The 11,081-nt window shown below is 37.2% G+C and overlaps 1 protein-coding gene across 1 annotated transcript; it reads right to left on the reverse strand.

The window, feature by feature from the left end:
* Positions 1 to 847: 847 nt before the first annotated feature.
* Positions 848 to 9,795, reverse strand: LOC106133129 (T-complex protein 1 subunit alpha). The gene is made up of 10 exons (XM_013332753.2): positions 9,634 to 9,795; positions 9,186 to 9,309; positions 8,761 to 8,878; positions 8,115 to 8,296; positions 7,441 to 7,705; positions 6,772 to 7,024; positions 6,153 to 6,243; positions 4,393 to 4,585; positions 2,357 to 2,497; positions 848 to 1,650 (listed from the first exon to the last, which is right to left on the reverse strand). Exons 1-10 carry the CDS (start codon positions 9,704 to 9,706, stop codon positions 1,426 to 1,428), a joined length of 1,665 nt encoding a protein of 554 aa, XP_013188207.1. The 5' UTR covers positions 9,707 to 9,795; the 3' UTR covers positions 848 to 1,425.
* Between the last annotated feature and the right edge of the window lie 1,286 nt (positions 9,796 to 11,081).

Here is an 11,081-nt window from a genome sequence, read left to right on the forward strand (position 1 = left end):
AGGACGAGGAGTCTTGAAGTCCAAAATACACATTTAGTTCGTAAATTATTTATTTTCGTACACACACTTCAAAATATAAAAGCAAAAGGATACTGATATTCATTACAAACATACAGACTTCTATTAATATAAAATATATATTTTTGTTCATTTCTCGCCTCGTTAATATATCATAAAGTAAAATAACATTCACCATAAGGCAAAATATCACTTTACACAGAAGTCTTTTTTGTATGGCGCCAAAATATTTGAGCGGATGAACCTTCATAGGTTCATCTGCTCAAATATTTTGTTTTTGTCACGCCATTTTGTTTTTGGAAATTTTTTATTTCGTATTTTATTAAGTTTGGGGAGGCGAGAACGTGATAGTATTGTACCTAGCTACAAAACCTATTTTGTAGCCACACCGCAAGTCTTATCAACTCTGTTTTGCATCCAATAAGAGCAGGCAGTGGATTAATTAAAAAAATATCTGTTCACATTATAAACCATAATATAATATAACGAAGTTAAATAAAGCAAGTGTATACGCAACAGTATTAATTCTAGCGTTTTACGTGTACAAAGATATAAGTCTTAACAGGCACAATTTTTTTTTGTGATATCAGTGTGGATTTTAGAATGTTTATCACCTTTATAAATCCATTTGCTGTGTGACACGATTGCAATAACCTACTCAATAGCATGGCTACGTAAATAAAAGTAAATTTTAGAAGAAGATTATATGTATGTAGCATATAGCATATAGTATGTAACATAGATTAAAATAAGTAAAGGAACTATCTTTGCAGATTTTAAACTATTGGCGCTTTGATGTATATCTGGAAAATACAATTAACAAAACCAGTTTGAGAAAACTTAAAGCTTTATTGTTAAAAGTACTGTAACATGGACAAAACTTAAGATAGGTTATTGAGACCGCACCCGGCGGAGGCGTTAAAATAAACTTCCATCACTTCTGTCAATGTTCATTGTTTCATCTCAAATTAACTATAAATCTGAACGATTTTATCGACGCTACCATGCCAGTAGAATATCAAATAAGATAGAAGAGACGTATGCACAAATTGTTTGGTCCATACACAAGCTCTCTATACAAAAGCTATCGATCGCATCATTTCAAAACAGGCGGAAAAATGCTCAAACACATTGTAACTGACAATTTAAATATCAAACCTTGTTGGTAAAGTAATAAATACCACAAGTGCTCAAACAAAATTTAAGTAAAACCCTATAAACCGTCCAGAATTAAGTTAATCAAGATGACACATAGAATTCTGAACAATATAAGACAATAGAAATGCCATAATTAACGATGTGCCACACTGTGTTCCACGCAGTTGTAAATACCACCACAACCACTTCTACAGTATCACATTATTCCGAATGCTATGTTAACACAATAACTGACACAAAAATACTGCTTTAAAGTTCGCCCGCGTTACACGCGTCTTCGTAACTCTTCCCCTTCTGTTCCGGATCTAGTTTGATCATGTCGTCGATGCGCAGGATCGTGATGGCGGCCTCCGTCGCGAACTTGAGGGACTTTATCTTGGAGACGGCGGGCTCGAGCACCCCGGCCGCCAGGTTGTCTCGCAACGTGCCCTCGGTGAGGTCGAGGCCGACCCATTTTAGGTTCGCGTGTTCGACCTGAAATACAATTATTATTAATTAAATTTTAAAATATTTTTTTAACTCACTTTTAGCTAAATTATTTTAAAATATGTAATTTTGGAATGAGCCAAATTAAACTTTAAACTAATAATAAAATAAAAAAAAGCTGATTTCAAACTAAAATTAAAGATAAGAAGAATATAGAAACTATAAAAATATTAATAAACTTAAGCTTCTTCTTTTAGACGATGGGCTAGCAACCTTTCACTAATTGAATCTCAACTCTATCAGCAAGCCCACTAGCTGAACGCTGCCTATTAGTCTTTTGGACTGACTGTTAGCTTTCTACCCCGCAAGTGATATGAACATGACTACATGTATGTATATATGTACCAACAAATCCTGATATAAACATGACTATATATATGTATGTATATATGTGCCATGTGGTTCCCGGCACCAATACAAAATAGAATAGGACCACTCCATCTCTTTCCCATGGATATCGTAAAAGGCGACTAAGGGATAGGCTTACAATTCTTTTTTAGGCGATGGGCTAGCAACCTATCACTATTTGAATCTCAATTCTATCATTAAGCCAAATAGCTGAACGTGGCCATTCAGTCTTCTCAAGACTGTTGGCTCTGTCTAGCCCACAAGGGATATAGACGTTACCATATGTATGTATGTATGTATGTTTGTACCTACAAAACCACCATTAACTGTAAAGAGACTTCCATACCTTGGTCTGTGAAGAGTTGTGGTACGCCCGCAGCTTGGCCACGAGGTCGGTAGCGTCGCGCGCAGCGTTCACTGCCAACGTCTTGGGGATCACGAGCAGCGACTGAGCGAACGCTGCTATGGCAAGTTGTTCGCGGGAGCTCTGTTAATAATTAATTAATATAAATATACATATAGGACAAATTACACAGATCGAGTTAGCCTCGAAGTAAGTTCGAAACTTGTGTTACGAGATACTAACTCAACGATACTATATTTTTTTTATAATAAATATGTACCTAGCGGGAGCGATGATTCGGCTCGACCGCCACCAAAGGGAAGATCTTCCGCCAGGCTAGGTGTTATGCCTGGGGAACCGCGGCTCCAACGATGTTGTGTCGGAGGTTGTATATATAGCTCCAATCCGTGAAATCTCTGAAATCGCGATTTATGTTCTTCGCTGCTATTGGCTGAGCGCGTCAATTACTACGCGATGATTGACAGTTGTTGTGTGATTTGATGTTGTTGACGAGTGGCGTAGAGATGTCGCCATAAATACTTATATAGATAAACATCCAATACCCAGACCAATCAGAGAACGTTCCGTTTCTCATCATGCCCTAACCGGGATTCGAACCCGGGACCTCCGGTGACACAGACAAGCGCACTACCGGTGCGCCACAGAGGCCGTCAAATAACATTGCATGGTTAGTTGTTTGTGACAAAGCTTTAGAAGTTACGTTCTAAAAATGTAAATACATTATGTTCAAACTATTTATGACTGAAACTGGCCACTTAGAAAAAAAGAAAAACCAAAATAGAATGTTAAGTCAGATGTTGTTTAAAAAAGCATATTATTGTGAAATATCAGTCCATTGTCGTTCATATTAGTTCAGTTCATCAATAAATCTTAATTGTATTGTCAAACTACCTTAATCAGTTATTACAGTTCAGTGTTATATTCAAGCAAGTGCATTTTTACTTTTACCATCATAAATTCCCACTGTAAATTTTTCAAAATCAAACCAAGATCAGCTTTAACACATTAGTTAATGTGTAAACCAGGGACATTAAACCATGATGCGGGCCTTACTCGCTGTATATTTTTCCTTACAGAACTTTACCAGTGCCTGCACTCTCATTATTTTTTCGTGCATATTCGATGATTACAGGTATTTATCGATTGCATCGATTACTCTTAACATTTTCCTTTTTGAAGGCATAAAATATTCGTATATAATATTCTTACATAGGTCTGTAAGGATCGTAGTAAGTGGAAATGCATAGTCACTGCCTACCCCAATGGGAGACAGGCGTGATGTTATGTATGTAACCTTATAATAATATAATGTGACCAAATATCGTAATATTGTCTAATAGATATTCATGTGAGGTCTTCCTCAAAGCTCTTCAGAATTTGAAGTGCAACTAATCAAATGGACCTTTCTTATCTATCGCGCTTCGAATTGCTTTTAAAATACTTAAGATTTTATTCTTCGAAGCGCACCCACTAAGAGGATCCCCTCTATGTTTAAGCTCTACGGAGCGGAGACACAAGATGACAATACGGAGATTATATTTTTTTTTTAAAACTGCCTCCATTGGATATCTTCCTTTTATGAAGTCGGTTAAACCTCTAAAACCTTCTAAGCATTACAGACACTTTTAAAAACCACATCAAAAACCGCTTCAGCGAAACGCGACATAATCACGGACAAACATATATATATATATATACAGGTCAAAAAGAGAATCACACCAACCAGCGTAGTTGAATAGTTGTTCATAGAGCGAGTAAGACATAGAGCGGATAGTTAATCAAAAACTCACTAAAATTTGTAAAGGTAATAATATTGTAAAATAAAACTTAAAACATTGAAATAAAACGTGAATTCTAACATGTCCTAACTTTTGCGTAAATAATGTGAAAAAAAAAAAAAAAAACAATTGACATTCATCTTTCAAAATTAAAATTAACTTTTTTTCACAAGCTGCCAGTGCGCTCAAACAAAACAAAACAAACGGCGGTCCCGCACAGAGCTCAGCAGCAGCACTCACCAGCGTGGTGGCGAAGTTCTCCAGGTATATGGAGAGCGCGGCCTCCACGGCGCCGCCGCCGGGCGCCAGGCGGCCCGACTCCAGCACGCGGCGCACGGCGCACAGCGCGTCGTGCGCCGAGCGCTCCATCTCGTCGCAGTACGCGTCCGTGGGCCCGCGCAGGATCAGCGACGCGGCCGTGCGGGCGGACGGGCTGTGGAGCGATCGAATGATGCAGTGTTTGTTTTTTTTTTTTTTTTTCTCTTTGAAGGCAGCATAGAATAGAATAGATTTATTTTCAAAATTGGATACAAGGTATCACTTATTGACGTCACATAACTTAAATCTAATTATAACTACTACCGCTTCCAAAGCGCAGTTACAATACTAATAGTCCAAGTGACATCATTAAGACCTAAATTACAGCTGAACGTGCCGTGTCTGTCTTTGCGAAACGTTTCGCTCTGTCTACCCCATCTATACTAATATTATAAAACTGTAGAGTTTGTTTGTTTGAACGCGCTAATCTCAGGAACAACTGGTTCGAATTGAAAAAATCTTTTTGTGTTGATTGGACTATTTATCGAGGAAGGCTTTAGGCTAGATAACATCACGCTGCAACTATTAAGGGCGGAGAAATAATGGAAAATGCGAAAAAAAACAGGTAAAATTATTCATCCTTGAGGGCTGCAATGCTGCCCAGAATAACTATTCCACGCGGACGAAGTCGCGGGCACAGCTAGTGTATGATAAATGTATCAAAATTTCAAAGTCACCTATTACCAATTCACCTGTTATTTGATATGGGTACCAATAATGTAGTGTTAAAAGTGCTGTGTGGTTACTGGCCCTTTAGAATAGGATCACTTTAACTCTTTCACATGGATGCCGTAAAAGACGATTAATTAAAAGATTCTTCTTGTAAACGATGAGCTAGCCACTTGTCACTATTTGAATCTAAATTACATCATTAAGACATAAATTACAGCTGAACGTGCCCTGTCAGTCTTTGCGAAACTCTGTCTACCCCATCTATACTAATATTATAAAGCTGAAGAGTTTGTTTTGTTTGTTTGTTTGTTTAAACGCGCTAATCTCAGAAACTACTGAACCGATTTGAATAATTCTTTCACTGTTAGATAGTCTATTTATCGAGGAAGGCTATAGGCTACATTTTATCCCGGATTTTCTACGGGAAACGTCAACAATGCAGGTGAAAGTTGAATGAGTCGGCCATCTGCGAGCTTTCCACGCGAACGCTGCGCAAACCAACAAAGATATAGTAAAACAATGTACTAAAGATGTGAAGTACTCATTTTTTGCTACAAAAAAGTCCGCGAGAGCATATATCTATCTCTTAAGGTTTACTTACAATAACCACTTTTATGTTCATTTTTTAAGATTATTTTTTCATTATAAACATAAGTTATTTTGAAACCAATTTTCTTTAATACAGTATTAATCCTTATCCAAATAAATATGTTTATTACTTTCGGCTTTTCATGTAGACTAAAATTGCCATTTACAGTATATAAATCAGACGAATAGGTTTTGAGATATAGTCGTTATAAGCAATTTGCAGCGAAACATTTAATACGGCGAACCAGCGTTCTTTCTAATACGCGTGACCGCCTGACCGACCCCCCTTGATAAAGCCGAGGAGGATATTTGCAAAAATAAATATGATGCCCAAAATAACTTTTCCACGCGGACGAAGTCGCGGGCACAGCTAGTAAGGGATATAGACGTGAATACATGTATGTCAAGACAGTACTGCTTACCCTTTGATCAAAATGAGTTGGTCATCACAGATTTGTTCTTGTACCACTTCGGCCGCTTCACCAATCATACTGGCCTCAAATACTTCTTCACCTGAAAATATTATCAACGTTTAGCAAACTATCATAAGCTATGAATTTTTCAGTCAAAATTTCGCGTGTTCTTGACGATTTTATAATTGAATTGTCGCTGTACATACAAATAGATACCTCTAGATTCTTTGCAGCTATTATTAAATATGGAATTTCACCTAAAAATTAACCTTATCATTGCCTTTATATAATTGTGTCAAAGTTGTGGATGCCGCCATAACGTAGGAAATTACCATTGCTTATAAATAAATATATACGGGACAAATTACACAGATTGAGTTAGCCTCGAAGTAAGTTCGAGACTTGTGTTACGAGATACTAACTCAACGATACTATATTTTATAATAAATACTTATATAGATAAACATCCAAGACCCAGGCCAATCAGAAAAAGTTCTTTTCTCATCATGCCCTGGCCGGGATTCGAACCCGGGACCTCCGGTGTCACAGACAAGCGTACTACCGCTGCGCCACAGAGGCCGTCAAATGTAATTGTTCAATCAGATTAGAAGCCAAAAAATTGACTTACCTTCCATATTAGTAAGGGAAGTTAGGAAAGTAGCTCCCGTAGCCTTTGCGATTCTCTTCAGATCAGCCTTCTTGCATCTCCGGACGCCCATAGCACCGGCCTCTACAAAGTACTTGAGACAGAGGTCATCGATTCCACCGGAGCAGAGGATCACGTTCACTCCGGTGGCGAGGATCTTCTGTAACCGCTCCTTTGTGATGTCCAACTCGCGGGCACGAATTGCTTCCAGTTTCTCGGGATCGGTGACCAGCACCTATGGGAAATATCAATTAAGCTGCAATTTTTATGCACATTTCTTACGTTGTGATTTGGTTCTACATAGAAAATGGTATAATAAAGTTTGCCCTTCACCCCGAGGTCAATACTATTATTAGGGTATAACGCGGGTGACAGCTAGCATAAAAATGAGACAACGAAGATGTTTCATTCAACGCCTTTAACAAACAATCTAATAGCTAGCTTTATTTCCCTCTGAAAATTTTTATTGGACGTAAAACTGGACAGCCTTAGATTTTTCGCGCATAAATATGAAGGTATGTATGGAGTTGAGTGACTGCCATTTGACCTATATTACTTTTTACTGGTCCTTTCATTCTTTACATACAAACACACTATCTATCCTTGTATTGTAATCTTAAGGGTTAAACATTGTTAAAAAAATAACTTTACCTGAACACCCATCTTCATCTTAGTCTTCTGAAGCGAGAAGTCCAAACATGCTATTTTAGCATTCACGATCTTCTTAGGCATAGCTTGCGATGCCACAGTGCAATTCAGAGCGTACCCCTTGACTAGCACGCTCTCCCGGGCGCTCCTGCCGTGGGCCTTCAGAATGTTTACAGCCTTGATCGGATACTGAGCGTTGCCTTTCGAGTCTGTGATCTTGATGGCCTGGGCAGCGTCTACTACCATCTCGGAGAAGAAATCTGCGTCACTGGATGTGGTGTTAAGGAATTTTTGGGAGAATTACAATATTGGTTAAATTATTGAATAAGAATTTTTTTTTTATGAATTTTTAGATACAGAATTAAGTTCAAAGTTTCTATGTATCAGACAAATTAAGTGAAATCTCACAGAAAACATTTGTTAAGCCTAGAATACACTACATGGAAAAGCAGATCCCAAGCTCTGAAGCTTAATGGCAGAGGGTGCAACTGGGAACACGCGAACATGAGAGAGAGAGACACACTAAACGAGAAAGATTCAATACATTGAAATATTTCACTCCTAGATAATATAACAATTTGTTATTTTCATACATATATTTTTATTTTATTAAAGCTTAAGTCGCGCATGGCTAATTTACCAGTCTTACAAGACTTTTTTAATTTGCAAAAGGATACGCTCCAATAAGCTTTGATGACATAGTAGTCTTGGCAGCATTGACGATGGACGGTCTGCCTAGGGACTCCACTGTGACTGTAAGGTTATCCTGCACATACTTCACGGCCTCCTTGCATGCGAGACGGTACCCAGAGATGATGCTTGTTGGGTGAATCTTGTTTTTCACCAGTTCATCGGCACTCTGATGAAATAAATTCAAATTCAAACTTTTATTTGCATAATATGAGTACAACAATATTTTCCATAAACTCCTGTTCTCATTCTCAATGCTTACTTAAGGATATCAACAGACAAGCAGATAAATTAATGGGGACTTACATAATCTGAAACTTGGTTAACAGGAGGGCGAAAGAGATAGAAAAGTATTTCAGTTATTAAATACTTTCCCAAAACACATTTTAGATTTATTTTTGAACAATGCCAGAGTGAAAAAGAAAACTAGTAGTTTCGTCATCTGTTTTCAAACAAATTTAGATTTATTTTTGAACAATGCCAGAGTGAAAAAGAAAACTAGTAGTTTCGTCATCTGTTTTCAAACTGAACTTTTTGTCAACTGTGTGTGAAATTTAGGCCCATGAATAAGGTCAATTTCTTAGATGATCAGATTTTTCTAATAAGAAAGCTAACATGTTGCTAACTACCTACCTTTAGTAGTTCAGCAGCGATGATGACAACCGATGTGGTGCCATCTCCGACCTCCTCATCCTGCAGCTGTGCCAGCTCTACCAGAACTTTCGCAGCCGGGTGCTCAACTTCCAACATTCTGGAAAATGATTTAAAGATTTATGGAAAAATTATGAATGTAGGTATATTTCATTTTGAAAATAAATAGTGCGTCAGTATAAATGTGCTTGTGCCGATTCATGAAGTGGTTCACAAGTCATAATGAAAAAATTAACTTTTTTACTTGAACTTTTGCCTTATTGTTGAGTGAGTACGTATTCTGTTGTAGTACAAGCAAATAGGGTAGCAAATTCACCCAGTGTTAATTAACATTTCTGATATATTAATTCAGTAGTACCAGACAGTAATAGGTATCATGGAAACTATTGTGTTTGGTTGTTACTTACTTCAAAATCGTGGCTCCATCATTTGTGATAGTAACTTCTCCAATTTCATCTACAAGCATTTTGTCAAGCCCCACGGGGCCTAGCGAGCTTTTGACAATATTTGCTATGGCTGCTGCTGCCATCACTGGAAATATTCATGATTTGTGCTTCAGTGAGTCAGTTTATAGATAAATACTATTATGCTAAGACGAAATGCCAAATTTTGGGCAACTATTTGACTACTAATTCGAATACATAGGTTATTTTACTTGTAAGCAAACACAGTAATTCAACAACAATGATATATTGTGTGCAAAATAAATTATTTAGGGATCCCATAATATTATGAAAGTTAAAATTACCGTCAACGATAGATATTTATCGAATTATAAACGTAATTGAAACCATAAGTGGGGTGCATGTGATCTACCGGGGTAACATCGCGTGGGTTTTCACATAAATTTTTTACCATTTTGGGTTCTAACTGGAGCTCCTGATGTTCTGGTTCCAGCGACAGATAAGGGTGCTGCTAATGTCGACATTTTTAACTATAAAATCAACACAATAATCACAAAATAAAGCCCGTCACACTTCTTTTGATTCTCGAATGGCAGAGTGTTGCCAATTTAAATTTATAGATGACACATGAGATTAATGTTGCCAGTATCTAATGTAAATAATATACCAAACCAAACTCCCACGTCAGTTCTGAGTCGGCCATACAAACAAGGACTAACAAGGACATACGAACCAAAAAAGTTATCAGCGGGATAAATATGTACATATTTTTATTTAATTGAATTTCATTACGATGACATAGTATTATTTGGTATTTATGAATTGACTTGATCATCCCAAATCCACCGAGCTTAACTATGTTTTCTGTTTACGACTTTCGACTGTTTACCCGTAAAGTAAAAAAAAAATTTTTCCGTGGTCTAAAAGTAGGAGGCAGAAATCTGTTCAATAGGTAGGTACTAAAGTAATAAACTGAAAACGGCAGGTGGCAATTTTTTTACTACCTTAAGCAGTGATATAATATACAATACAATTGTAAATTATTATTATTCCGATTAATGTACAATTATTGCTGCTATTAAGTACATTTATTGCTTAGAATATTATGGCTTTTCCTCCCTAATACGTTCAGGTCTTTCTTTCAAAAACTTTCCCTGCTTATCGTAGGTTTTACGTGCGTGTTTACGTCCCACGTACGAACAAGACGGGGGTCGAAACGTGACTAGTCCCCTTCCATTATACTTTTAGTTTTTACATTGTTTGTATTAGGTACTTTCCCTGAGGCTTTATAGAAGTACTTTGGATCATAATAATCTTTCTGTCATTGAAACACCTTTTACCGATGATAAGTAGGTATACCTACGTCTGTTCCAGTTGCGTCCCCTCCGGCTTGGATTTAGCTAGTCCGCGGGATCGTGTATAATTGTCTAAGTAGGTAGGTCCGGAGATATCATACGAAAAAAATCACGTAAATATTTTAGTGTTAAATAAAGTAATACAAACGTGACAAATTACACAGATTGAGTTATCCCCGAAGAAAGTTCGAGACCTTTTTTATTTTCAGTTTCTTTATTACTTTTTTTTTGTTACGATATAGGTACCAACTCAACGATACTATATTTTATAATAAATACTTATATAGATAAACATCCAAGACCCAGGCCAATAAGAAAAAGTTATTTTCTCATCACGCCCACGCTGGCTGGGATTCGAAACGGGATGTTCAACGATGCTTTTTTCGCTCCACCCCTTATGGTGGTTGCTGTTGAGAAGTCATATTCCACAAATACTTTTACTTGTGTTTAGGATACAATCCAATTAAGGACGTTTGGCCTGCCAATAATCCTGGCGGAAAATCAGGTAAAGAGTACCTAAGTACTCGAAACCGCCAAGTTGGTA

The sequence above is a fragment of the Amyelois transitella genome, chromosome 10 (genome assembly GCF_032362555.1).
Source record: "Amyelois transitella isolate CPQ chromosome 10, ilAmyTran1.1, whole genome shotgun sequence".
Lineage (NCBI taxonomy): Eukaryota > Metazoa > Arthropoda > Insecta > Lepidoptera > Pyralidae > Amyelois > Amyelois transitella.